Source organism: Vollenhovia emeryi, unplaced genomic scaffold (genome assembly GCF_000949405.1).
Source record: "Vollenhovia emeryi isolate VEMERY1.0 unplaced genomic scaffold, V.emery_V1.0 DF939270.1, whole genome shotgun sequence".
Taxonomy (NCBI): domain Eukaryota; kingdom Metazoa; phylum Arthropoda; class Insecta; order Hymenoptera; family Formicidae; genus Vollenhovia; species Vollenhovia emeryi.
This window is the reverse complement of record NW_011967096.1, coordinates 153,135-177,731: the sequence shown is the minus strand read 5'-3', so window position 1 is coordinate 177,731 and position 24,597 is coordinate 153,135. Positions and strand designations below refer to the sequence as shown.

General features: G+C 49.9%; 1 protein-coding gene across 1 annotated transcript in view; it reads right to left on the bottom strand.

The window, feature by feature from the left end:
- The window catches only part of LOC105559457 (homeobox protein araucan-like), a 65,162-nt gene extending 50,313 nt beyond the window's left edge, over positions 1 to 14,849 (bottom strand). The window contains exon 1 of the mRNA XM_012007745.1: positions 14,581 to 14,849. Within this exon, the coding sequence (XP_011863135.1) occupies positions 14,581 to 14,691 (111 nt within the window). The 5' untranslated portion in view covers positions 14,692 to 14,849. The remainder of the gene's footprint in view (positions 1 to 14,580) is intronic.
- Positions 14,850 to 24,597: the final 9,748 nt, after the last annotated feature.

Here is a 24,597-nt window from a genome sequence, read left to right as displayed (position 1 = left end):
GCAACACGCAGTCGCCCTCGTGATGCGTATGCTGCACGATAGTTTTCGCTCCCTCCCCTGCCGCGCCGTAGATCGTGCTCTTCCTCCGGCGTCCGCAATCAGGTGCAAAGCACGAGGTATCGCATGAGCAGTTTGCCGCGATGTTACGTGCCCATGGAAAATGAATAGGCAATTATAACGCATCCATAATGCAGGGGGACAAGGTCGTACCTTCGACGAGCGTCGCGATACGCTTCTCGGAAGAGACACCCGCGCGCGGTGCGATTCAAAAGAAATCAGTCAATCCTCTAGTGGACTCGTATCGAATAATCGTACAAATCTCTTGGTCTGCAAGAGAGCGCACCTTAGAAGGTGAGACGCCCGCCTAGAGAGAAGGGTGGCTGAAACCCTGGCTGAGGTAATATGTTTCGCAAGAAATTTTCCGTGTTAAAACACTAAAAGGCTTGATTATAATTGGCACGCACAAATAAGCACGTTTGGCTCTCATAGCCCTTTGTACTTTTAATCTCGAGAGTCCAGTTACTTGTTTTTTTATTCGAAATGGAGGAAGAGGGGGGAGAGAGAGAGAAAGAGAAGAACGCAAATCACACAGTGCTCATTGGAATTCATTTGCGGCCGCCTTTCGTCTCTTCGCGCCTCCTTTCCTTAGCATCTCCAGCTCGTTCGTGTGCCTGCGCGCACACGGATGTGCGAGGTATTCGAGGCACGACGCGCCGTTCAGCCGCGCGTATACACCCGACGAGGAACACGGACGCGCAGATACACGCGCGTGAACACGCGCGTTCTGTAATTGCGCTTTATTGCGCGTTACGACGATTAGAATTAGAGAGCGATCGAGACTTCTCTCCTACGAAAACGGTAGTAACAATATCTTTCGGCGCCGCTGCCGGGAAAGATTACGCCTCGGCCGACCGCCATGTGCGCGCGCGGCGCGCGGTAATTGATTTAAAACGTAATAATTCAAGGAGATATAGCGGATGCGAGTGGAGAAAACGTGCGTGTAGCGTCGCGGAATTACGATCGGCGAGTCGCGGATGGGTTTTCTCCGTGCTTCCCGATAACGGATGGCGTATACGTGCGTGGCTCATCGCTAAGTAATGAACTGCCACCGGATTATTTACCCTCATCGATTGCCGGGTGTTGTTAATTACGGCCTGGCGCAATTAAAATTTAGTTTTTTTTTTATTTCGTTTCAACTTGGCGAACTGTCGAAAACACGTCGCGTTCGCGCAATTATCAAAATTGCAATAGAGTCCGAAGCAAATGTGCAGGACAAGATTATCCAAATCTGAGCAACTTTGAAGACCTTCCCTCTTTCGCGGAAGACGCCTCAGGTCGCATTACACTTACAATCACTTTGTAGCGAGAAGTGCGATACGTTCTCGAGGAGAGTACTTGGGTCGCTTTCACCCGCGGCAGCGGCAGGTCAGAGTGCAACGATTTTCCATAAGGCAGATCGCACGAGATTCCGGGAGCGTCGCGTGGTGCCCCGTGTGTATATGTGCACGGCTCCGCCGTGGCCAAGCGATTGTGTGCAACAAAGTCGTGGCGGCAGCGTTGCATCGGACGCGCCGGGTCGGGCGAGTCGCGGCGAACGGGGATAATGATCGACGGAAGTGTTCGTGCTAAAATATGCAGATCCGGCTAAAATTACCGGAGAAGCACCACCTAGCCGACTCGGCCGACCGGCCGCCGAGAGGGAGGCCCGAGACCCATTGGTGTGCATCGTGTGCTCGCGGCTCGGCCTCGGATCGGCTTGACTCTCCGCTCGACGTATGCAACTATGCACGCCGCCGTGGAGCGTGGGCGACGGTCGATGGTTGACGATGATTATTCCTCGACGTGCCACCGTTTATTCCCAAGGATAGACACAAAAGTCCGCGACGCGAACGAAGGAGCTCGGCGACATGAGCCACCCCGGTAGGATTCGTGCGGCGTCACTTCAATAGACTGCTTCTCGGCTCGCATCTTTTTACGGCTTGCGATAAACGATTCTATCGTGTGCCTCGCGCGGAAATATCGCGAAAATGAAAAGCTGCAAAATTGGTAGAGCCCAACTACCCTCTAAAAGTCAATCCAGTTGGTTGTTACTGAAAACAGTGAATTGTCACCGATTGATTTTTCGAGAGTATACGTTCAAGTAAGTTCGGCCTGCGACCATTTCGCACGCGCGCGTGAAGTTAGAAATGTGTTGTTTAATTTAAAAGCACGCCTCGAGACTCGAACGATAAACGTAAAATTGACTTTAATCGCACGCACATTGGCTGCGAAATTAATGATTTTACCGCAGCTCATGCAGGATGTGCGCCGGATGAATTACGTTACGATTTGTTAATACGTCACTTGGGAAATTAGCATACTCGATTACGGTCTAATTAAGAATAGCCCCGCCTCATTATATTCTAGTCGGTACGTAGAAAACGTTAATTCGAACGGTAAAAACGTTGAAGCAGGAACGTCGCCAGCATCTTACGTATGCATAGTGGCTTGTCACAGGAACCAATTAACTTCTTTACAAGGAACGACCATTACCTCAGAATGCGTTAAAATGACCGGTGAGAGCAAGGAAATCGCAATGTCAACGGTAAAACCGACGATTGCTTAACAAGCACCGCGGCGATTTCCCAACTCTTAACAGCGATTATGGTAACCGGAAAAGGTAACCGCGAAGAAATTCAACGAATCGTCCGAAACCGCCGATATTCACTATGATTTATAAATACCGCCGAGGAAACCTAAGGAGAGCATTGTATAACACATTTATGGGAATTTTTTTAGTAAGAATTAAATTTCCCCTCTTCTTATCTTAAGGTTCCTTCGTCTGGTTGTGCCCTGCGTAATTTACATCGAGATCCAATTACGTGCGAGCCTCTAAAGGGTGATCGACTGCGGCTGTCGTTGCGCGTAGCCGGCAACGGCCGGCAGGAGCGAAAGAAAAATTGATTTAACGAATCTCTTCCCTTCTCTCTTTTCCACGCTAACGGAAACGTAACAATTTATCGCGTTATGATCGCGGATTGCACTCGTAAATGATACACACTCGCGCGTAAACAAGAGTGTTACGTGATCGCGAAAAAATTGCCGCGGCGATGAGTCTCTCGTGTCTTTACGCGCGTTGCAAACCGTGTGTGTAACATGGCGAACGAGACGCGTCCGTCTACTATAATCTGTCAACAGCTATCAAAGGCAGTAGAGATGTATGAATCAAGGATCTTTTATGTCGAATTGAATGAAATATCCATTTTCGAACCGAACCGAATCGAAGCGAATCGAATCGCACATTGAAATGTAAATTAGCCCGTAGACAATAAGAGAATATTTCAATGTGGCAAAATAATATCGATTATATAATATAAATTAGTCTTAAGGTAAAAAAGCACATTTAAATATTTAATATAAAACTAATAAAATATACCTTATTGTCGCAGTAACTAAAACAATTAGAAAAATCCTAGATAAATTATTGAATTGTTCCAGTTGCATAGTAATTAAAATAATACAGTTTATTTTAATTACTATGCAATTGGAAATTGCATTCCAAAAGGGAGAACCAAGATTCTATTGTCATTTAAAGTTTAATCGAAGCTACTCTCAGCTGATTCGATTCAATTCGATTTGTACAAACTTGAATAGTTTGCACATCTCTACAAGGCAGACTGTCAACATGTGTTCACGATCATTTATTTCGCCGAAGTTCGAACAATACGCTCATTCTGAATATACACGCATACGACAACGGAATACAGTGAATAATCTGAAACAAATTTTTTAAATAAAAGCAGCCATTTAATGTTAAGCTATTTAATTCTGAGAGAATCTCTCTAGCATTTTGAACGGAAGCAGAGAGAGAGAGACAAGTATCTAAAAGCTTCTTAAGTCTTCAACTCACCGTCGCAATATCGGATACGATGTTTATAAATTGGCATGTAAGATGCCGTTGTATTCTTTCGTAGAAAATGGACATCTACGCGTTCTCGTAGATAAACTGCTACAGGAATACGCATTAACGTGCAATTAAAGCGCGGTATTTCTAACAAGGTGTAGAATATTCGCGCGGAAGGTTTTTATTCAGTTGTAAAACTGTGTTACGAGCACATACAAAGAATGACGGATGCGATTCGTTCTCGTAGGAGATAACGGTCGAAAATTGTCACGTTGAAATAGGCACGCAGTCGTGTTCCGGTCGACGAGAGAAGAGCGGTATGATGGATAGCCGTAGACGCTTTTATCAGTCGTTTAAGCGCGATCGTGCCTCGATTGTCGATGAGCACGGGCCGGCGTTCACGATTTCGCAACGCGCGCGCGCGGATATTGTTTGTCAATGAGATATCCTGAAATGTTCCCAGAGAGTACCACTGCAACGATCATCCGTCACCGACGAGGCGCGCCTCGCGCGTGATCGAAATCACGACGACTCCGACGTGCGAATATCGGAGACTCATGCCGTGGATCGCACGATAATGGGAGGAGGGGATAATTATGCGTCTCTAAAAGCGATGCGATCTCTCGGAGGGAATTATGAGGCCGTGAACATTTCTGATATTGCGTTACGCCTCAGTTTCTCGGCGGTGCAACAATTTCACTCGGAAAGCGTAGAAACGGGGGGGAAACCGCTGACCAAAATCTTGTACACCAATGCCCACCAATGCCCAGTGGCCATTACTTTATCTTGTTATCTTATTTTATCTCTATAATGCCCCAGCAAGGCCCAATGCCCAAACTAATGCCCCAAGAAAAGCCTGGTAATGCCGCAAATCTGTATACACCACAATGCCCCTCCGCGGTTTTCCCCCCTCGCATAGAAACTTTGAGAAGCGCGTTTCATCGGCGGAAAAAAGAAAATAGAATGGCGAGAGGGCAAAAAATTCGGTAAAATCTGTCGTGGAAGTTGAACTGTATTATTTTACAAATTCCTTTCCCTCGGCTCCCTCGTATCTCTACGATTATGTACAAGCGATCGCGACGTTGCTGATGCGCGTACTTGGCGCATTTAAGTCTTTCAGCTTTATCGAAAGTAAGCCATGGGGCCCTCGCTCGGGGATCGCTCGCGTGCCCCGGCCGATAAGTTAACGATTTCTACGAATACATGCTGCGGAAACGATATACGGATACACCTGATTAATGCGCGACGTAACCAGCCATAAGTGCATGTCATTAACGATCGTTCATTTTTCAGCGGTGCATTCACGGGGACGCGTGTGCCCGCGCCGTGCCGGTGTATACATTGCCGATGAGAGATCGGGGACCCAGCCCGTTGTGTTCGAATATCGGCACACCCTGTGTGCACACATTAACCGGCCGATATATACGGAGGCCTTTAGCCGACTCGGGAATAATAATTTCGAATGCTTCTCTCTCGGCGATAGATACGGACGCGAAGAGGGCGAGAGGGGCGTACGCGGCCCGGACGTTTAAACGAAGACAGAGGCGACGAACCGGAGAGATAAAGAGCGAGAGAGAGAGAGCGAGAGAGCGAGAGAGAGAGGAGGGGGGGGGGGTTGAGATATACGTTACAGGTGAGAGCGCGAGTATCGCGTGCTGCAAACGAGCCGGCAGCTGCCCGCTTCTGGCTACACGGTCCCAGGTATTAATATGCGACTGACCGAGTGGGACCGATGGCTTTTGCCGTAGAGTAAACCGCCGGGCCGGTCGTATTACGTCACGTCGGCCGATCGCGTCCCTTTGCCCTGCGCGCCGCGTCGATCTGCCGCGGCCCGGTGAATTGTTAAATTACAGTTTACATTACGCGCGTCTCGTCTGTACGTCCTCTCTGTACGACGTGTAAAAGAAGAAGGACGACGGTCGCACGAACGTCGCGCCGTCCGCTCGTCTCGGCCCGAGCCGCTCGCCTGGCGTTTCCCCTTTCGGATAATTATTTTTAGTCGTATGCACGAATAGCGTGAAACTCCAGCGCGATCATGAAGGAGGGAACGAGGAATTAAACGGTTTTATTTATTTTATGTCGGGAGTCGTTACTTCATGAATATCGGTCTTACACGCGAGGATTTTGAAAAGCGGCATGCGGCGACGGCGCATGGAACGTCGGAAGGTTGACTGACATGTTACCGTCTACCGCACTAATATTAAACTATCATCGTGGATGGTTTCCCCCCGCAGCCGCTTCTTTTCGGTTTCTTTAGCTCGTGCCTCACGTGCGTGTGAGCGACGGCGGGTCACGTGAGGGGCCCCGCCGGCGAGTACAGTATATGTTGATTTACGCCGATCGTGAGGCTCCCGATATACTTTGTCGAGAACAGAGGTGTATTAAGCGTGCGAGTAGCCGGCCCGGTGTTCCCTCCCTCCCGTCATTAGAGTTCCTCAAGAATGAGTGCTTTTTCATTTCCATGCGCTGGCCGCCGGCGAAGAGTGTGGGGGCCCTGTCGAGTCCCGCGGCACACAGTCGGAACGTCGGACCCTCGTTCGGACCGAAATGCCCCGGTATTATGCACGATAGCACGGTATATCACCATCCGCGTTTCTGCAAGATGTTGGCGCTCTCCGCCACGTCGCGCTGCTCTCGCCCGGAGTTTCCCCGGCGCGCAATTTGTTCTAAACGCGTACCGTTCAATCACGCCAGGGAAATTACGTTTCCCGTGTATGTGTGTGTGCGTGTGCGTGTGTGTGTGGTAGCGGAAAATCCGCCGTTAGTGAAGACCTCACTCGTGTACGACACCGCAAAAATGCCGCGTCACGACTTCCTTATCGGGCCGATGGATCCGGCCAGGTGGCGGCGGTCGGGCGCGCCGAGAAAAGCGAGCGCGGAAGCGGGCGGAAAAGAAGCGCGGTGAGCTGAATTAAAAGAACGACTTGTCGGTTAGTTGACTCTCTCTCTCTCCGGCTCCGTAGTTTTTCGCCCTCCGTAAGGAAAGAGCGCGGCGAGGGAAAGCGAGAGAAAGAGCGAGAGGGGAGAGGCAATCTGTTTCCAGCGCGGGATAACTCCGGCAGCCTCCTTCGCTTCTCTTCCCCCTCGCTCGGGCTCGAGCCTATCTACCTTTCATCCCCCTTTTTCATTCCCCATTGCGGGGTTACGGAGCACGGCTCGGTAACCTCCCATCGACGACGCTTCTCTATCGCCACCGCCGCCGCCGCCGACGCTGCCGTGGCGGGCGTAAAAAGCACATCCGAATTGAATCATTGCTGAATAAGCGGGAAAGTGGCTGCGCCGGGTGGAAGGAAATCGGGAGGAGCGGCTAACCCCCGAGTGTAGCGAAGGGTCGTTTTCCATCCGACTCATTGCTACACCTCTTCCCTCGTGTCGAACGCGCCTCTCCTCTTCCCCATCTCCCTTCGAGCAAGGACGTTTGGGCCGCGCTCTTTCTCTCTCGCTCCACCGCACGGAATTGGAACGAGTTTTAGAAAATTTATTCTTCCGCAAATTAACAACCTCGGAGCGTATCGAGTCGTCGAGGGGGAGTTACGTGAAATTTGGACCGCGCGTACGCCTGTATCTTAAATCCTAAGGAGAATTGTCGTAGGGTGTTTTACACGGTTCAATTTAGAGGAGCGCAGCCGCGCAAATGCGTTGTCATTGCTCGTTTCCCTAATCTCACGCGGGGGACTCGTACGATACCTCGCGAAAACTTCTCCAGGAAAATTAGTTACTACCGGAAGATACTTCGCTCGACAACGGTGCACCCTCCGGAATGGTGGAGAGGTCGGACCGCTAACTGTTGCGTCGAAACCTGCGCGATGCCCCGCGGCTAATAAAGTAACTTCCACGAGACGATGAAAGAAAGGAGAATCCACGGCGACACGCGTGTGTACGTGTGCACGTATACACGCGCGAAACCGTCGGAATAAAGGCAGCGGGGATTGTGCTTTGTACGCGCTCGGCACATCCACTCGTATACTCGTGTTAACGTGCTTCGAGATAAATCCACCCCAGCGAAGCGTGTCGGTCGACCGAGGGTCGTTCAATTAGGATGAAACCCCCTCCCTCTTCAGCGGAAGCCAACTTGCCGTATACATCGAGGACGAAAACTTTCGACGAGAGCACCGCCTTCTGCAAAAGCGCGTGCTTCGGAAACGCGGTCGGTTCGATTTTCAACTCGCTGCTCCGCGCGAACTTCGGGGTAAAAAAATATGGCCGCGATTGAACAAAGCCGAAAAAACGCCGCGTCTGGTTGCCAACCCAGGCGTCGACGTCGTCTTGTTCGACCGAAGAGGCTAACACCGTTACACTGGACAATTGGTGTAATGAAATATATATTTTCAGTGAACGTAAAAATTGTTAATACGATCGTTATCACGTATTTGCGATTAATAAATATGTATAAATCCCTTTGTAAAAAAGAGGCGCGAATGTCGTTAATATCGAACAGTCGAGGCCTCTTTTCCGCGATTCCGATTGGTTTTCTCGCAGCGTCATGCTTCACCTCGCGTGTAACTTGACAGTTTGTGAAAAAATGTACTCAAAGAAGGTTAGAAAATAGACAAAGGGTTAAAGTTAAACACCTAATTGAGTAAACCACCCTAGCCAGTTTAAAGTCGTCTAATAATTTTCCTTTCTGTTGTTAATCAACTACTGGCGACGATAATATTCTTCTTGATACGAATGTATTAATTATTAATTAAAAAAAATGATCGAACTGACTTATCAAGGGAATGGAACAATCTACCCTGAATTGTAAAAATAAGGATAATGCCAGGTGACGCGCGCGTAGCGTATCGTTCTAGTATTGTCAAAAGGTACGTTCCAACGCATCCGGCACATCTCAACCGGGGAGACAGGCGACTCCGCAGTCGCTGACCAAGTGCACACGGTTATGGGGGCGCAAAAAAATATTTTCATCGCGGGCGGCGTTTATCGCTTACTGAGGCGATTCGAAAGCGGCGGTTCTTTACGGTCCGCCGAATTTATTCTCGCGTGAGAGAGGGAGCCGCCGCGGTCTACTGGTGACACAAAAGAAAAGCTTCTCTCGTGCGCCACGTCTATAATCCAGCGATCCTTGTTCTTGGCCGCGTGATTACTTCCGTTACGAAACGGCGAGCGCCTTTAAACGTATCGGGCCGTTTCATCGGCCGCGGCGGATCCCCGCGCCGTAGCGTCGGAACTTGGCGGAGCATGGCGGCTGCTCGCGGGAAAAAAAAAGGTATACCTATAAGTATACCGGCTTTTTTTTTAATCTCGCCCATACGGGACTCTCCTGCGGAATACTCGATACAATCTTTTTCAGCAACAAGTGGTCGATTGTTTCCTTTGCCTCGCGCACTCGGGGGCTTCCGTCGACTCGGACGTTTTCGAATTCCCAGAAGGTTGTCGAAGGCCTCGAAGCCCCGCGCTCGGCGTTCCGATGAGAATAATCGCACCGGCGATGCAGAATAGCGGAACGGAGCTCGAGCTTCCGACCTTAAATCTCATAGATTTATTTCGTCTCGTAACTATTCCGTTCGGAGTCGGATCACATTTCGTGGCGAGCTGTCCAGTTGGCCCCAATCGCGGGGGTCGCCCCCTTTCAAAAGTATTAACTTTAGACCTCGGAGGCAATCGTTATTCACACCCACCCCGCCTAATGTATCGCTGCCCGCGGTGATGTATTCGAGATGAGCGACGGGACGGAGTGAAAATACGGGCGCCGACGTGGTCTGTAACCGTAACCATTAGGGTACCGTGGGTTCGTCGCGCTCGACGGCGACATTGCGCCCTGCACGTGTCCGCTCGATGCGGGACGCACGTGTCACGTGTGTCCGCCCGAGGAAGCGCCATTCGGCGGGCACACACTGCGAGCGACTGGGATCAACGTCGGCGACGAGGACGACGGCGTCGTCCTGGATGGAGCCGGGAAGGGTGGCGACAAGTGCTTACACGACAAGTGCGTATCCCGCGCGCGCGCGCGCGGCAAAGTGCGACAAAAGTACGGAATGCACGGCCGTGTGAACCTCGCAACGAGTCGCCTCGAAAAAGGCGATGTCATCGAACTTGGGTTCTCGAGAGGGTCTGAGCGTTCAGTCGGCTGACACATCTCTGTGTCCCCCTTCACCCCTTGGAATAGCACGAGGGGCCATTTCCTTGGTCGCGTGAGATATTGTAAATCGCGGACAGGCAGCGTAATCTGACGGAGAGTTTAGCGCGGGATCGCCTCGCGGTGTCACTGGATCGGGTGCAGAATGCGATTGTAGCCCGATATCGGGGAATATACGAGGGAAAAGTACGCGGTTTCCATGGCGTGTAACGACGTGATAATTAACAAACAGATGTTATATTTTCCGCGATGCTAGATTTCAATAACATATTCCGCGGCTGGGAGAATTACCGCGTCGTTAGAATAAAATTAACGACGTAATCAGATTTATATACCTACAGAGCGTGCGTTCGCAATAGAATAGAATATAATTAACGAGCACGCGAGTAATATTCATTAATACGAAATTAACGGGCGCCCTAAGAAAACAAGGTGCTGGCGCAACGCCATAATTATCTCGTCATTATATGCAGATAGCTTTTAGCGCCGCATATCAGTCGCCCGAATATTATTTCCCACGCCCGCGATTGGCAGTCCCCGTGCGATTAGCCGGTAACACGAGTAGTCAGGGACATAAAAAAGGTGTCCGTGGTGATCGTCGCCATGCGTCGAGCGCATTCGGACGTTGGAATTTAGTCGTAACACGCGACTTACATCAATTACACGGGAGGAAGACCTGTGCCGTCTGGCGCTCTCCGCCGCGAATTGAAATTCCCTTCGAAGCCTCTCGGATACGAATGCTTCGCAAATCATGGCCGCGTCTAGCGCGCCTGGGTATCGGCACGAACGTGCCGGGCAAGCCGCATGCCCCCGTCGCCTCGATTCTTTCACCCCGGCCTGCGTTTCTTCCTCGCTGCCCGTGGTACGCCCGGGCCAGAACGGGGCAATTCGGAAGCGGGACGCGCGACGCCGTTATCGCCGTCGAATCGGCCGAGTTCTCTCACGGAGCGCGTACGTGCGCCGGATCCGCTCGGGAGTCCTCACGGCTCCGTTTTCGGTTGCGAACGGGTAGGCACGGGGTGTCCAGGAGTCCCCGTGCACGATGGAATGTCGCGTGCGCGGGAGCTCGAGCCGCGCCGATCTACGACTGTGTCACGTTAGGCAGGGGGATAGGAAGACGCGAGAGGGGAAGAGAGGTACACAGCGGAGCGTACACGTCGTAGGAATACGAAAATCGACGGTCGATCGGCCGCCCGAGAGCGCCTGTGTTTCCTATGCGCGCGAGTAATAAGACCAGATATTCCCACACGGGCCCCGCAAGCCGGGGCCCGCCCTTCCGCCCGCCCGCCGTGGGAAACTCATACGTGAGTCGATGCTCGACCATCCACCCCGCGAAATCCAGCCTCGAGAGGCCTCCGAGCTCCTCTCGCCGGCGCAGGTGCGATTCGATTAGCAGCCTATATTTCGGCGCGCCGGTATTTTTCAGCGCCGCAGCTGGGACGCGCGCCGCGCGCGCATTTGTCACGCGTTGGACGCGAGGAGGGATGGTCCCCCGCCGTATTTTAATTGGACCGATCGCTTACTTTAATCCTTTTCGGTGCGAAGACGCCATCGCGCTCTCGCGTCCCGTTTTAACAAGGCACACCGGTCCCCACAATCGCCGATTGCGCGAGCATGTCGTCGCGACACGGAGACGGTAAACACCCCCGACGAGATTAGCGCGACGCATCGTATGTCCACTCTTTAAAGTTTCTCGAGTGGAAGTAGAACCACGGAGCAAAATATTCGCTCTAATAGAGTAAATGTTTGCTCTGATAGAGCCGACATTTCACTCCATGGTTCTATTTTCGCCCCGAAACTATAGAGAATACTTGAATCAGAATCTGGGCTCCCCTACTGTCAGCCTCATCGTAACAGACTGACTCGTAATCGTTTTTCTAGATCGACCTTAAATTGTCAACGTTCTGTTAATTTACAAAATAAAGAAGCAGAGTCGAAAATTCATTAAGCAAGTTTAGACAACGTTGACTAAAAACGAAATCCGTTGCCAATAAAATTGAAAGAGATCACAGTTTTCCAGAGCGATAAGATCCTCCATAGGAGTAGAGGCTCCGATTTTACTGACCGACCATTTATTTCACTCCGTGGTTCTATTTTCGCCCCGAAACTTTAGAGAATACTTGAACCAGCATCTTGGCTCCCTTAGGGCCAGTTTCACAAACATTGGTTTAACTGCTAACCGAAGGTTAATTGATTCTCTGTCTCTGCTTAAATAATAAGACGGAAAAAGATAGGAAGTCGACTGAACCCTAGTTGACCGATGTTTGTGAAACTGGTCCTTAATGGTCAGCTTCGCTGCCCACGTTAGCGTCATCGTAACAGGCTGACTCGTAATCGTTTTTTCTAGATCTAGGCTTAAATCGTCAACGTTTTGTTAATTTGTAAAATAAAGAGGCAGAGTCGAAAATTCATTAAGCGAGTTTGGACGACGTTGATTAAAAAACGGTATCCGTCGCCAATAAAATTGAAAGAGATCACAGGTTTCCCAGAGCGATAAGATCCTCCATGGGAATGGACGCTCCGATTTTACTGACCGACGATGCGTTATGTGTAACATTACGACAGTTATTGTCATCGTGCATGACGGATTACAGTCGATCGTCGTGTTGCGGGCTTCGCGCGTGTGTACGGACGCACGACGGCGCGGCGGAAGGAAGGACGCCCAAGGTAGGGCTGCACAGTATCGGAGGTGAATCTGAGCTGCGATCGGGGCAGCGGAGGTGCAGGTGCCTCTAGAAACCGGCGACGAACAGTAGGGACGGGGACATGGGAGGGGCGTAAAGGAAGCGGAGGCAAACGGGTCGGGGCCCTGCACGCGCCTCTGACGCGCCGATGCCACCGATATCTTCTTCTTAAACTTTCCTATCCGCTCATTCATGCCCAACTAAATGCCTATAATTTCGGGTATGATTACAGGGCACCGTAACCAACGCCCCGTGGATTCGTGGTGCCCCGCCGAGGGAAGGAGGGGGAGAGGGGGAGAGAGAGAGAGAGAGAACGAGAAAAGGACAGGGAAAGGGCTCGTTATGCAAGGGGGCCCTACGAAATTGAAACGGAACGAGCGTCCCTCGGTCGTTTGAAGACGATTCTTCCCCTGCGTCGACCCGCGCGGGAAACGTATACGTACGCAACATATAAATCCCCCTCCCCCTCGTCCCCCGAACCAATCGGACCGATGACAGGTGGAGCCGCGTGATTATTACTAATTTGCTGTAGGCTTAAACAAACAGAGAATATCGCCACGACTATCCAGGTGCTCTCTACTTCGGTGCAGCCCCACTGGAATGTTGCCGAGCTCTCGCGGCTCGGGACCGCTTCGGCTTCTCGCGAGACCCCTCAATTCGGTCCCTTAATTGCGGCCCAATATACGGGGTGTCCGAGATACAGTTGGCGCATTTGAGAATAAATCTCTCGCGCTCGTCTAACGGAATCGGACGCTAGGCGCGTGATTACGTAAAGAGGCCCTTCGTAGACCGCCGTGTGCGAGCCCCGAGTCGCCGTTCCTGAATTATACATATTACCTCGTATTCCTGGAAGCTGAGGAAACGCGTTGACGGAAGAAATACGAGTCTGAGGCAGCACGCTCGCGCCGCTAAATTATTAAATCATACCATCAGCGGCAGAAATGCCACGGCGGTGGTCGCGAGATCGAGGGATAAAGATCCTCCGTTCGAGTAAATCAAAATAGCGCCCGATAATAACGATGTATCGTAATTGACGGAGGAAGTTACGGAAGCTGCGGGGACGATCGCCAGGAGCGGCGTAATTAAACGTACCCTTCCTCGATCCCCGTGTGTGACGTACGTGCCGCGGCCGTTTTCACGGAATGAAATCGGCGCGCCTCGCTGTATCATTATGATAATCATTTCCACACCGGAATCTCCGGCGGGATTTCATGAAAAAGAGCTACCCGGCGCAAAATGCGATGCGGCGCGTGACCCTCCGGCCGTGCCGGGTAAACGGGCTCTTCGGGGTGTTCCGGGGCGCCAATAAAACAAGTTTCGCGCGTGAAATGACAGACCTCGGCCGTACAAATACCGAAATTGTCGGGGGCTCGCGCGTTTAAGCGAAGGAGGGTATGGTTACTCGCGCACGGAGCAGCCGTTGTCAGGCCGGTCTCTGCGCTTTAACTCAACGTAAACTGCACGTAATTAATGAACTGTCTTATTGAACAAAAGATCGAGATGATTGTTCGCGCGCGCGCGCGGCCGCACAAATACCGAGATTGTCGGAGTCTCACGTGTTTAAGCGAAGGAGGGTATGATTACTCGCGCACGGAACAGCCGTTGTCAGGCCCGGGTCTGCGCTTTAACTCAACGTAAACTGCTCGTTATTAATAAACTGTCTTATTGAACAAAAGATCAAAACGATCGCTGGCGCGCGCGCGCGGCGATGAAAGGCGACTCGCTACTCCGATTCCGCTCGCGTCTCGCAACTTTGCCAGTAATCTCGCGGTCATCCCCGACGCGCGATGTGATATCTCGCGGCCGTCACGTGCTCCGCTCTTCCCGCGCTTTTCGTCCTCGCGAGCTCGTTCGACCCGCGACCCTTCGAACCCGAATTTCACAATTGGTCACGAGAGACGAAAGAGAAGAGAAAGAGAGAGAGAGAGCCTTACCTCTTGATGGTGGATCAAGAAGTCGGAGGCGGACGGTGGCGGGGGTGGTTCCGCGGCGGAGACCTCTTGGAGCAGTCCCACGTGGTCCCAGCAGTCCTCGGGCATGTCCATGGTCGGTCCTTCCTCCGTCCCTTCGCCTTCCGGACGGGTCCTCCCCCGGTGGAGAACGGGGCGAGCCGGGCACGCTGTCCCCCGCTCTTTTATGAATTTCTCCGGTACACACAGGCGCGGGGTACGCGACCGGGAAGGGAGGTACTATCGGGCACAGTCACTTTCGAAAAATCCAGTCACGTATCCCAGTCACAAGGATATCGGCGTGACAACACCGGGCGGCCGCCGGTGCAGCCACCGCCGGGAAGAGGAGAAGAAAAGAAGAGGAGACCCACGTACGTACGGTATTGTACGACGTAGCAGCGCACACCGATTCGCCGACGACGGGAGTCGACGTGTCGCGTGACCGCGTTCTCTGACGAACGGCAGCGGCGGCGGCGGCGGCGACGGCGGCGGCGACGACGACGACGACGGCGGCGTCGAGGACACGACGACGGCCGTCGGTGGTGGTCAGTCGGCGTGGAATGAAGTTCGCCCGCGGGTTAGGTTGGGTTAGCCAGCGAGCGGGAGTTGTGCAGCATCAGAGCGCGCGCGGCAAGAGAGACGAGAGAGGGTCGTCGATGTTGAGAGAGAGGGGGGAGAGGAGAATAGAGGGAGCAGGAGATAGAGAAAGAGAGACAGAGAGAGTGAGTGAGTGAGCGAACGAGAGGGTGAAAACGACGGCTGGTGGGGTGCGGAGAGAACGGGAGCGAGAGAGACAGAGAGGAAGAGAAGGAGAGAGCGAGAGAGAAGAAGAGAGAGAGGTGTAAGGCGTAAGTCTGCCCTAGTCGCTCGCTTAACCGTGCAGGAGGTGGCGCCAATATAAACCGTACCCCTCCTCCGAAGCCCCCCCGACAAAGAGCTTGCGTATAATACCTGTATGCGTCTGCTGGTAGACCATCCCGCCTACCAACTACCGTACTGCGGGGATTTGTGATCCGTGCCGCCGGTAATTATTGCGATTTCACTTATATGCCGACCCGCTTAACCCCGGGTTCCCTCCTCCGAGCCCTCCCCCCTCCCCCGCGCGTGTGCCCGCCGAGCTGACCGCGGGAATTCGACGAGACGCCCGAGTGCCAGGGTTCGAGGAGGATATTGGAACCGCCGCGAGGCCACCTTCTTCGCTGGTACGCCTCTTATCGTAGGAACGCACCGCGCTATTTATTTATTTCGCGAGCACGGACACGTCGCCGAGGGAACCTTCGAGGCTCGTCAGTCTGTTACGCTGATACGATGAATAATTGGCGCAGCCCGCTCGGCGAAGGCAACCGCGTGCGCGATAGGCAGGAGAAAATATCGCAATGCGTGAACACAGTATCCTCCACAAAATGTATAATGAGTGCGTTGCTCCCTCGTATCCGCGCCGATCGCCAACACTTTACACACGAGTTTACACGGGTGTCTCTCGGCGACGGCCGAGCGACGAGGAAAAAAGTGTATTAAGTTACATTTACGGGGAGGCGGACGAATGTACGCGCGGGACGCGAGCGCGATGTAATCGAGCGAACGAAGGGTTGGGACGCGATATGAGCGCGTTAATGCGTCGTTACTGACAGCGACACGATTCGTTCGACGGTACCTCCGCGATCCCTCCCTTCGCCGCGTTCGAGCCCTTCCATCGATTCAACCCCCGACGATCGTTCGGCTGTCCTCTTTTTCTTTTTTTTCCTCGCCCGCTTCCCTCGCTCGCATTTTAATTCCCCCCGTTGCTCCGACGCTGATTGACGCACGCTTAAAACGTTACTAATACTCGACACTTGTCAGTCGTTATCATCGCGCGGCGCAGTTCCATGCGGCGGCGCGGCTTGCCCGCGTCGGGCCCGATGATTGATGAAGTCGTATACAAACGTTTGTAATTTAGCAATCCGGTTCGAGCGCTCGCGCATCGATACTTTACTCGGCGATTCAATCTTAAACGACCGTTGCGCGGCAATTATCAAATATACCGCGGGACTACCGCGGAACGAAGCGCGCTACCTGAAATGCACGGTCGCGTCGTTTAAAATTTACCTTCGATAAACGTCAGTCAATAAAACGTGGAATCGCGTTGAGAGCTAATTCCGACGAGCGGAATTTCTGCGCGTACGCGCGGCGATTTTTAGAAACGCTCGATAGAGAGCCGGGGGATTGGGGTTGAAAATTGTCGCGGTGGCCCTCGGCGAGAGAGAGGTTCCAGGTTTCTTTTTTTTTCCGGCAGCGCGGCGAGACGAGGCAACCCGGGTCCCGACGCGCGTCTCTAATATAAGTAATCTGGCTCACGTGCAAACGATTTTTGTCGCGCGCCGAAGCCCGCCGGGCATAAAACAAGATTGCCATTAGCCGCGTCGGCGAGGCGCACTTTGTCCGGACCGCCGGTCTTCGACGATAAACGCGCTGCCGTTGGAGTGTTGGCCGAGTCCTCGACTTTGTGTGCACGCGCTGCCGAGGACGCCGGCAACGATGAGGACACGTCGGCCCCGGCTAGGTAGGCACCGCGATAATATGCACCGCCTATACCACTCGTGGCAGCCCGATTGCGAATCTTTGAAGTTCGCGATGGCTTCCGTCCGCCCGTCGGCAAACGCCGGCGCGAGACGGGATAGTAAAAGTCGCGCGCTAAACTGTGGGAAAGCCAAATATACGCGCGAGCCTCCCCTTTGAGAGAATCCTCGTTCGTTTTCTCAGCGTGCGTGCGTGCGTACGTGCGTGCGTGCGCGGTATATACGGGCGAGCACCTGTGACAACTTCTAATACCCCGGCTGGGGTAAACGGTAGGCTAGATCGTGCGGTCCGATAACTTCCGCGCTCGCTTCCTTCGCCAGCGAGGAGCGAGAGACGCCGCGGGTTTCTTTTTAGACCCCTCCGATTCATTAGGAGTTATAACTTCGCCCAACGAAATGCTTCGCGTTCCTGATATTATTTGCCTCTTCAGCCGTGTCCCATCTGCCCTCGACGCTTCTCGCTCGACATAATTAACCGTTTCTGGGTGTCCACTCGACTCAGGTATATATATATCGCGCGCGTCGAGATATAAAATACGTTCGAAAATATATTCGTCGAAATGTAAACGTGTAGTATAAAACTGCGAGACGCATTTGGAGTTTCGAAAGTACGCACTTTGTACACAGAGGGAATTTTCGCGGAAAATTTATCCTGAAAATATCGTAATCGTGGGGACAGCGCGGCATTTCAAAGAATTTTACGGGAGTTTTTTGAAATTTTACCATGCGTTTCACTAATTATTACACTTCGTATACATTTCACTAATAAAATCTACCCTAGTAGCACAGTGCATTGGGTAAACATTGGCTAAATATTGGTCCAATGTTGGCTATATTAGAAATACATTGGCAATCTAGTGGCAGCACCGAACTTTATAAGCGCGCCTGGCCAAATAATATAATTATTTAATTGAAAGACATTACTTCAAATAATATTGTCTTTTCCATCAAATAATAGAGATTGTTTGAATGAAACAACAAAATTTGTATTCAAACAAATAATGTTTCGTACAAGCGTATGGTGTTTCAATGAAACAAATTTCAATCAAATAAATAGGAATTCAAAATCCAAAGAAACCTTTTTCTCTGCGTAGATTTACATTATTTCCCAATAGTGCGCCAATAGTGCTATTAGAGTATGGAAAACTTTTAAAAACTTTCAGAAAGTTGTTCAAAATGCTCACAAATCACATGATTTTCAGGATAAATTTTAAGAAAAATTTTCTCCGCGTACATACGAACTTGTACAAAATTATAATGTAGCCCGCCTAGAGTGAAGGGAGGTCCAGGTTGAAAAACATTACCTGGCTGAGGTAATGTTTTTCGCAATAAATTTTCTGTATTGTCAAAAATGCCAGATATGGTCAAGAAAACACCGACGTTGAAAATCATAATAATTATAAGTCGTGATAAATTTTGCACGTAACGTGCATGTATGAAAAAAATAGCCGATATCTCTGACGATCTGAGTAAAGCTCGTCGGATCGGATATTCGTTTCCCGATACTTTTTTGTGCGGTGTCTCGCGACGGAGGATCGATCTAGGGATTCCGCGACGCGTTCTGGTACGCGGAGCAAATGCGAGCGCGTGTGTTGTCGCGACGGATCTCTTCCGGACCTCCCATCGTCCGGTCTAACGAGACCACCGGAGGTACGACGGCTGAAAACCGCGCGCAAAAACTGACCAAAGTACGGTCTTTATACGGCTCGTTTTATATCGCGGCCGATTCGCCGAGCGACGCGCTCCAATTACGGACGAATATATACGTCGCTCCTACCGAACGTATATATTGCCCCCGCGACCCTATCGCCGCTTTATATGGCGAGAGGAGGTAGAGAAGGACACGCTGTATGTCTCGGTTGCGTTGAGTCCAACGCGAATTTACTGTTTGCCCACTAATGTTGCTTATTGTAAAGCCAACGGTACACGATACTATTTTTCCTACCAGATTACTCACGAGAGCCGATCAGGATTCAGCTTTGAGTCACCTGATCGAAAACTCTGCATCGTGATTGGCTCTCGTAAGCAATCCAGTAGGAAAAATGGTATCGTGTGCTTTAGCCTCAAGTCACCTGATCTAAAAGTCTGCATCCTTATTGGTTCTCGTAAGCGATCCAGTAGGAAAAATAGTGTGCCGTTGGCTTTAAACTGATTCCTTTGCGGTACAATTTTAAGGACTCGTCACTGAGAAAACGTGAGATTTCCCGTTTATTCGAAATTCCCTTGTACCGACTCCCATGATTCGGTAATGTACTCTTGTCGCGTTAATTAAACCATTCCTGGTACTATCGATGTTATACCGTACTTACGAATCAAGAGTTGCAGCTCTAAGACGCTCGGTTCGTCTCGTCGGCATTTACAGATCGAGCCCCTCGAAGGCAAAGACCTCTCGATGTTTCGCGCGGAAGAAGTCCTGTTTACGTTCGCCGGAGAACAAAGTGGCTCGCGGTGACGCGCAAGAAATACAAACACGTTCCATATTATTATTTTCGCGCGATATACAGACGCCTCCTTCAATGTAACTACGTCTGCCACCTTTACGCTGTTATTCCGCGAGAAAATTGTATCTTTCCAAAGAGAAATTCAAGCTTGCGCGTTAATTAATACAACATTCTGGATCAAAGTTGCCACTTCTGTCCTGTGTTTTTCTAAGAAGAAAAGGGACATGAAAATTCAAAGCGACCCGTTCTTCTTCGCCCGCATGCCGACGAGTCTTCTTCAAAACCGGAAAGGTGACACAACCGTTGCAACCTGAGCGTGTCATCGCGGGATATCCGCGAGCGAGCGATCGTGTCTCCGTTTTATTCCAAATATAGCCGTAACCGGGAAGAATCGAGACCAAGCTGCAACGGGTTAAACTTTCGCCGCAAAACGTGGACGCGAGCGCGCACACCTGTCGTATCAATCATCGCAGGATCGCGTCGCACGGGCGGAATCGTAAATATCACTCCCTCGCGTCCGGCGAGGTGCCGGGGTTCGCGCCTCGGGGTTCGGACCCCCTACCGCATGGGCTTATACAGACTGCGCCTTCACACGGGCGAGCTGGACACACGATCTGAAGAACAGGGATAGTCCGTCCGTGATGCTGTCTCTCCCTCTCTCTCGCGGAAAAAGAGTGAGAGAGGCCAACTCACGCATTAGACAGAGACACCATTACCCACAGACTTCTCTATACATACAGAACTTGGGCCAAGTCCTAGCATCGTGGACACAGGCCTTTAGTCTATGCCCTGCCGGTCCCGATCTCTAGCTTCCTCTCGCGAAATGCGTCGACTCCCGCGGTATTTTTCGCGCGACACGCGAACACGGCGGCGACGGCGACGGGCAGAAAATCAAGCGCGAGCAAGCCGGTAAGTGGACCGTCGCGGCTCCCCCTTGGAATCTCGAGGCGGTAGATCGTACGCGCGCAGCGACCGAGTCTCTTACGTTTGCACCGGGCATAAGCATAACGCGGAGGGGAACACGGGTAGATGATATCGTGGATGCACCTCGGGACCGGCGGGGCGTCGACGCGATCCTTTTGTCCTCGCTCCCGGCCGCTCGTTCTCCGCCGGTCGCGGTCACCTCGACCCGAGCCGCGACGTTTCGCGGGGAGATCCATCCCGCTCGTGCCCAATCTCGTGCATCAATCCCGCCGAGCTTGTAAAATTGCGCTCGGAGTGCCGCTCGAGCTACCGCCGGCCGCCGACGGGGCCAAGGTGTATACACGCGGTTCGCGACGAAAGGTTACGCACGTGCGTGGAGATACCGCGCCGCCGCGGCCGCGATTTCGTTGCGATACCTCGTCTATCATCTGACAATGAGACGCGCGTTTAAATCCCGCGTGCACCCCGCGCTCACGCTTAGCAGTTACGTCTCTCGGCTTCGCGGGCACATATTTTGCAATGCGCATAGACTGCTTATCAGATCAAGTTTTATGTCTCGAATGAATTTGAACGGAACGTTCGGAGCTGCGACGTTGTTTGCGCCAGAGTCGGAGAGGAGGATGTTCGTGCGACTGTTGCGGGCCGCGCTCGATCATTACTCGTCGTTTCATTAGAATATCGCCGATAAAGGGGGTTTAATTACAAAGGCACCGCCTCGCTTCCGTTCCACGGATACCCATACGCGTGCAGGGCCCTGCGTGCCGCACGCATACGTACCCGCCCTTCTAGCACTCTCGCCCTCCTCCTCTCACGGTTCACCCGTATTTCTGCACATCAAGGGTGATTAGTAAGGTCGTTTTCTTAATCACGAGGCACCGTTAATAAGAATCGCCCGCTATTACAGGCGCGTGATTGTACGGTTAACGAGAGCTCTCGGTGGTGTACACAAGGTGCGCCGTAATAGTTTTTAACCCCTCGGTTAGACGGGGGACCGGAAGCGAATACATATTTCTTAATTTTATATCAGCCACATCGCGCGCATAATATATGCGCATAATGTAACGGCGACGTAACGACGTCCACAATGTGTTCACGTAACGCACCGCGGACGTTAGAATTCACCAAGTTGCGATGTACAAATTAAGATTAAATTTTTCAGCGATTCTTTTTTTAATGCTTCTCTTCCTCATCGGTGCCTACGGTCGTCCAAACGAAAACGCGGGAGACACGAACGTTCTCTGTCACGAGACACTTTCTTTTACTCTGCCTCTATCTCTCTCTCTCTCACTCTCTTCCTCTTATGGAGCAGCTTTAAAAGTACACGGAAAATTATGGTCGATCATAAATTAAGGCGAAATTTATCGCGTCGGTTACTAATTGGTCGTTGAATAAATATAGAGGCGCGTGTTCCGGACGATGCCCCGCGCCAACGTTGGCATGGACAGATTACGATTTCGCCTGAACGTCTGTTAAAAAGGTTTCGCATGAAGCGCGCGTGTCGCGCGTTCTGATCCTATCCGATCGTAAAGAGCCTTACGGCGGGAAAGCGTTAAATGCACTCCGACGTTCTCCATTAATATGTGCCGGCGCATTTAAAATATGGTATTTAATCCGGTCGGCGGGAACGGAGGCCACCGCGTTCGAACCGTTGGATATCCGTTGGAATAACGTGCCGCTAAAAGGCTTTTGAGAATCGTCTATTCGGGCGTGGGTGAATAATACATCGCGAACGAATGCATTAACACGGATAGATACTTTCGCGGCTATTAAAGATATATAACGTCCTATATATTTATCGACGATTTGGCCAAATATCCGAGCCGTTCGTCAACATGACTCGCAGAGCATATTCAATTTGAAACTAAAATAGCAATATACTTAAATGACTATAATTCTATATTACGTGAGTATAAATGTATTTATTACTCGATAATTCGGTACCTAAGAGGTGAACTGTCGTACCTGCTAAATTATCGACTTTGTCTAACCGCTCGAATTATTTATTTTATTATTATTTTTTTAAAAGAAATATGTTCAGACAAATAGAATATTAAAACATGATAATCTCTTTAGCCCACCCAACACAAAAGCTTGCAACAACATTGCTGCAACATTGCATATTGCAGTGCAATGGCACATACCTAGATATTGCAGAGATATTATTTTACAATATTACTTCAGTAATGTTGTAGCGATATTATTTTAAAATATTAATACAATTATGTTTGCAATATGTATACTGTTTCCTCATCTCACTTTTGTAGTTTACTAGAAATGACAAAACGCGCGCTTCGCGCAGTTTGTACTTGAGCATTGTGAATTTTTATGAATTTGTATACATGCAAAGAAATAATTGTATGCGCAACGTCACTTTAAAATAAAAAGTCATTTATCACTCACTGATACGATTCGCAACAGCAGAGTTGTACATCGTTAACTATATGTATATGGTAAACTGTAACATACAAATATGTATATGATTATTATAGAGTAATTATGTCAAATCGAAATTATTGTATGAAATATACTTTATACCTTATATTTTTAAAATAGATATTTATTAAAATACTTATATAGAAAAAGTCTTTCTTTTAAATATAAACTCACAAAATTGTACACAGAAAAAACATAAGTGTCAAATAAACTCTTATATACTCAAATTAACGCGTTCATTGTTTCGTATATACGCAACAATCTATAATCTTCTTTGAAGCATTTAATAATCTTATATTCCAACAATATTACAGTCTTATTTAAATACTATAATTGTCACTTCAAGAATACAATATGTAATTTTACTCTAAGAAAATTATAATCTTCGATTTGAAAATATGTTATCTCCTATTCAATATTATTTCCTTTCCATTCAAGGAAATTATTCTTAAATAATAAGTATATATTTTCTTTGATTGAATTCTATAAAATTGCTTCATTCAAGCAAGTTTTCTTCGTTTAACGCAATATAATCTTATTTCAAGATTTTCACGTTGAAACTAAACATATTTTCAAAAGAAGAATATTATTTTTTTCTGTGTATATTTATGCTTTTGTCACTTATTCGACTCCACGTTCGAATCATTTGAATAAGTTAAATAAAAATACAGATGTTTGATTTTGCACAAGTAGCAGATAACATAAAAATGTGAGACACTTACCTCACCATTTCTCCGCCGTTGCCCGATGCCTCCTCGGCCACCTCCTCCTCTCGGATTTCCTTGTTGCACTTACACCACACTCACTCGCGAAAATCATCGATCGCGCGAAATTTCGGGCACTCCCGTACGCGACGTGAAATACCGTGACACGCACGAAATATTATTAACTTTTGCGTTATCGGTTTCCAAGACTTTCTGTCATTCAATCTAATCCTCGAAATAAATTATGTGAGCGAAATTTTCAGCGATAAGTAGTTGTTATTACTTGCAACAGTTAATCGAGATAATTTTCGATTACATTAGCATAATGTAACGACGTGCGATAAGCGACTTTCTTTACTTTCTGCCCGTTCGAGTTGCGAAGAATGACAGAGCGAATTACAGCGCGAATATCGAAGTCGTACAAATTTCTCTCTTTTCCCGAAAATGGAACAAATTACACGAAATCGATAGTTAATTAAAAGCGCGTTGCGTAAGCGAGATGTAACCGCGACAAAGTACCACAATTTACCTTCATATTTTACAATTAGATGAGTTAGCCTCGTGAAATATCTAGGTGTACGTTGATAAAGAGCCGTCGCCTCAACATACAAGCGTTTCTCATTATAAGTTGTAGAAACTTAATTAATCGAGGAACGTTACCTGTTACTGATAAAGGTGTGCAAATCAATAGTGTTTTATCCCTGCATTTATCGCGATCGATCGAGTTTCGGAGACAGATAACGCAAAAGTAATAACCACACACGGAGCGACTCTCGCCACTGCTTGCCGGCTCGACGTTCGGCGAGCGAATGATAGCGCGGCGACCTCCGCGAAAACAATGGCCCGCGTAACGTCGCACGATACCGCGCGGCAAGAAAAACAACAAGGTAAAGAATTTTCCATTTCGTAGGCGGGCCAACGAATTCCAACGTTTTTTTGTTGTTT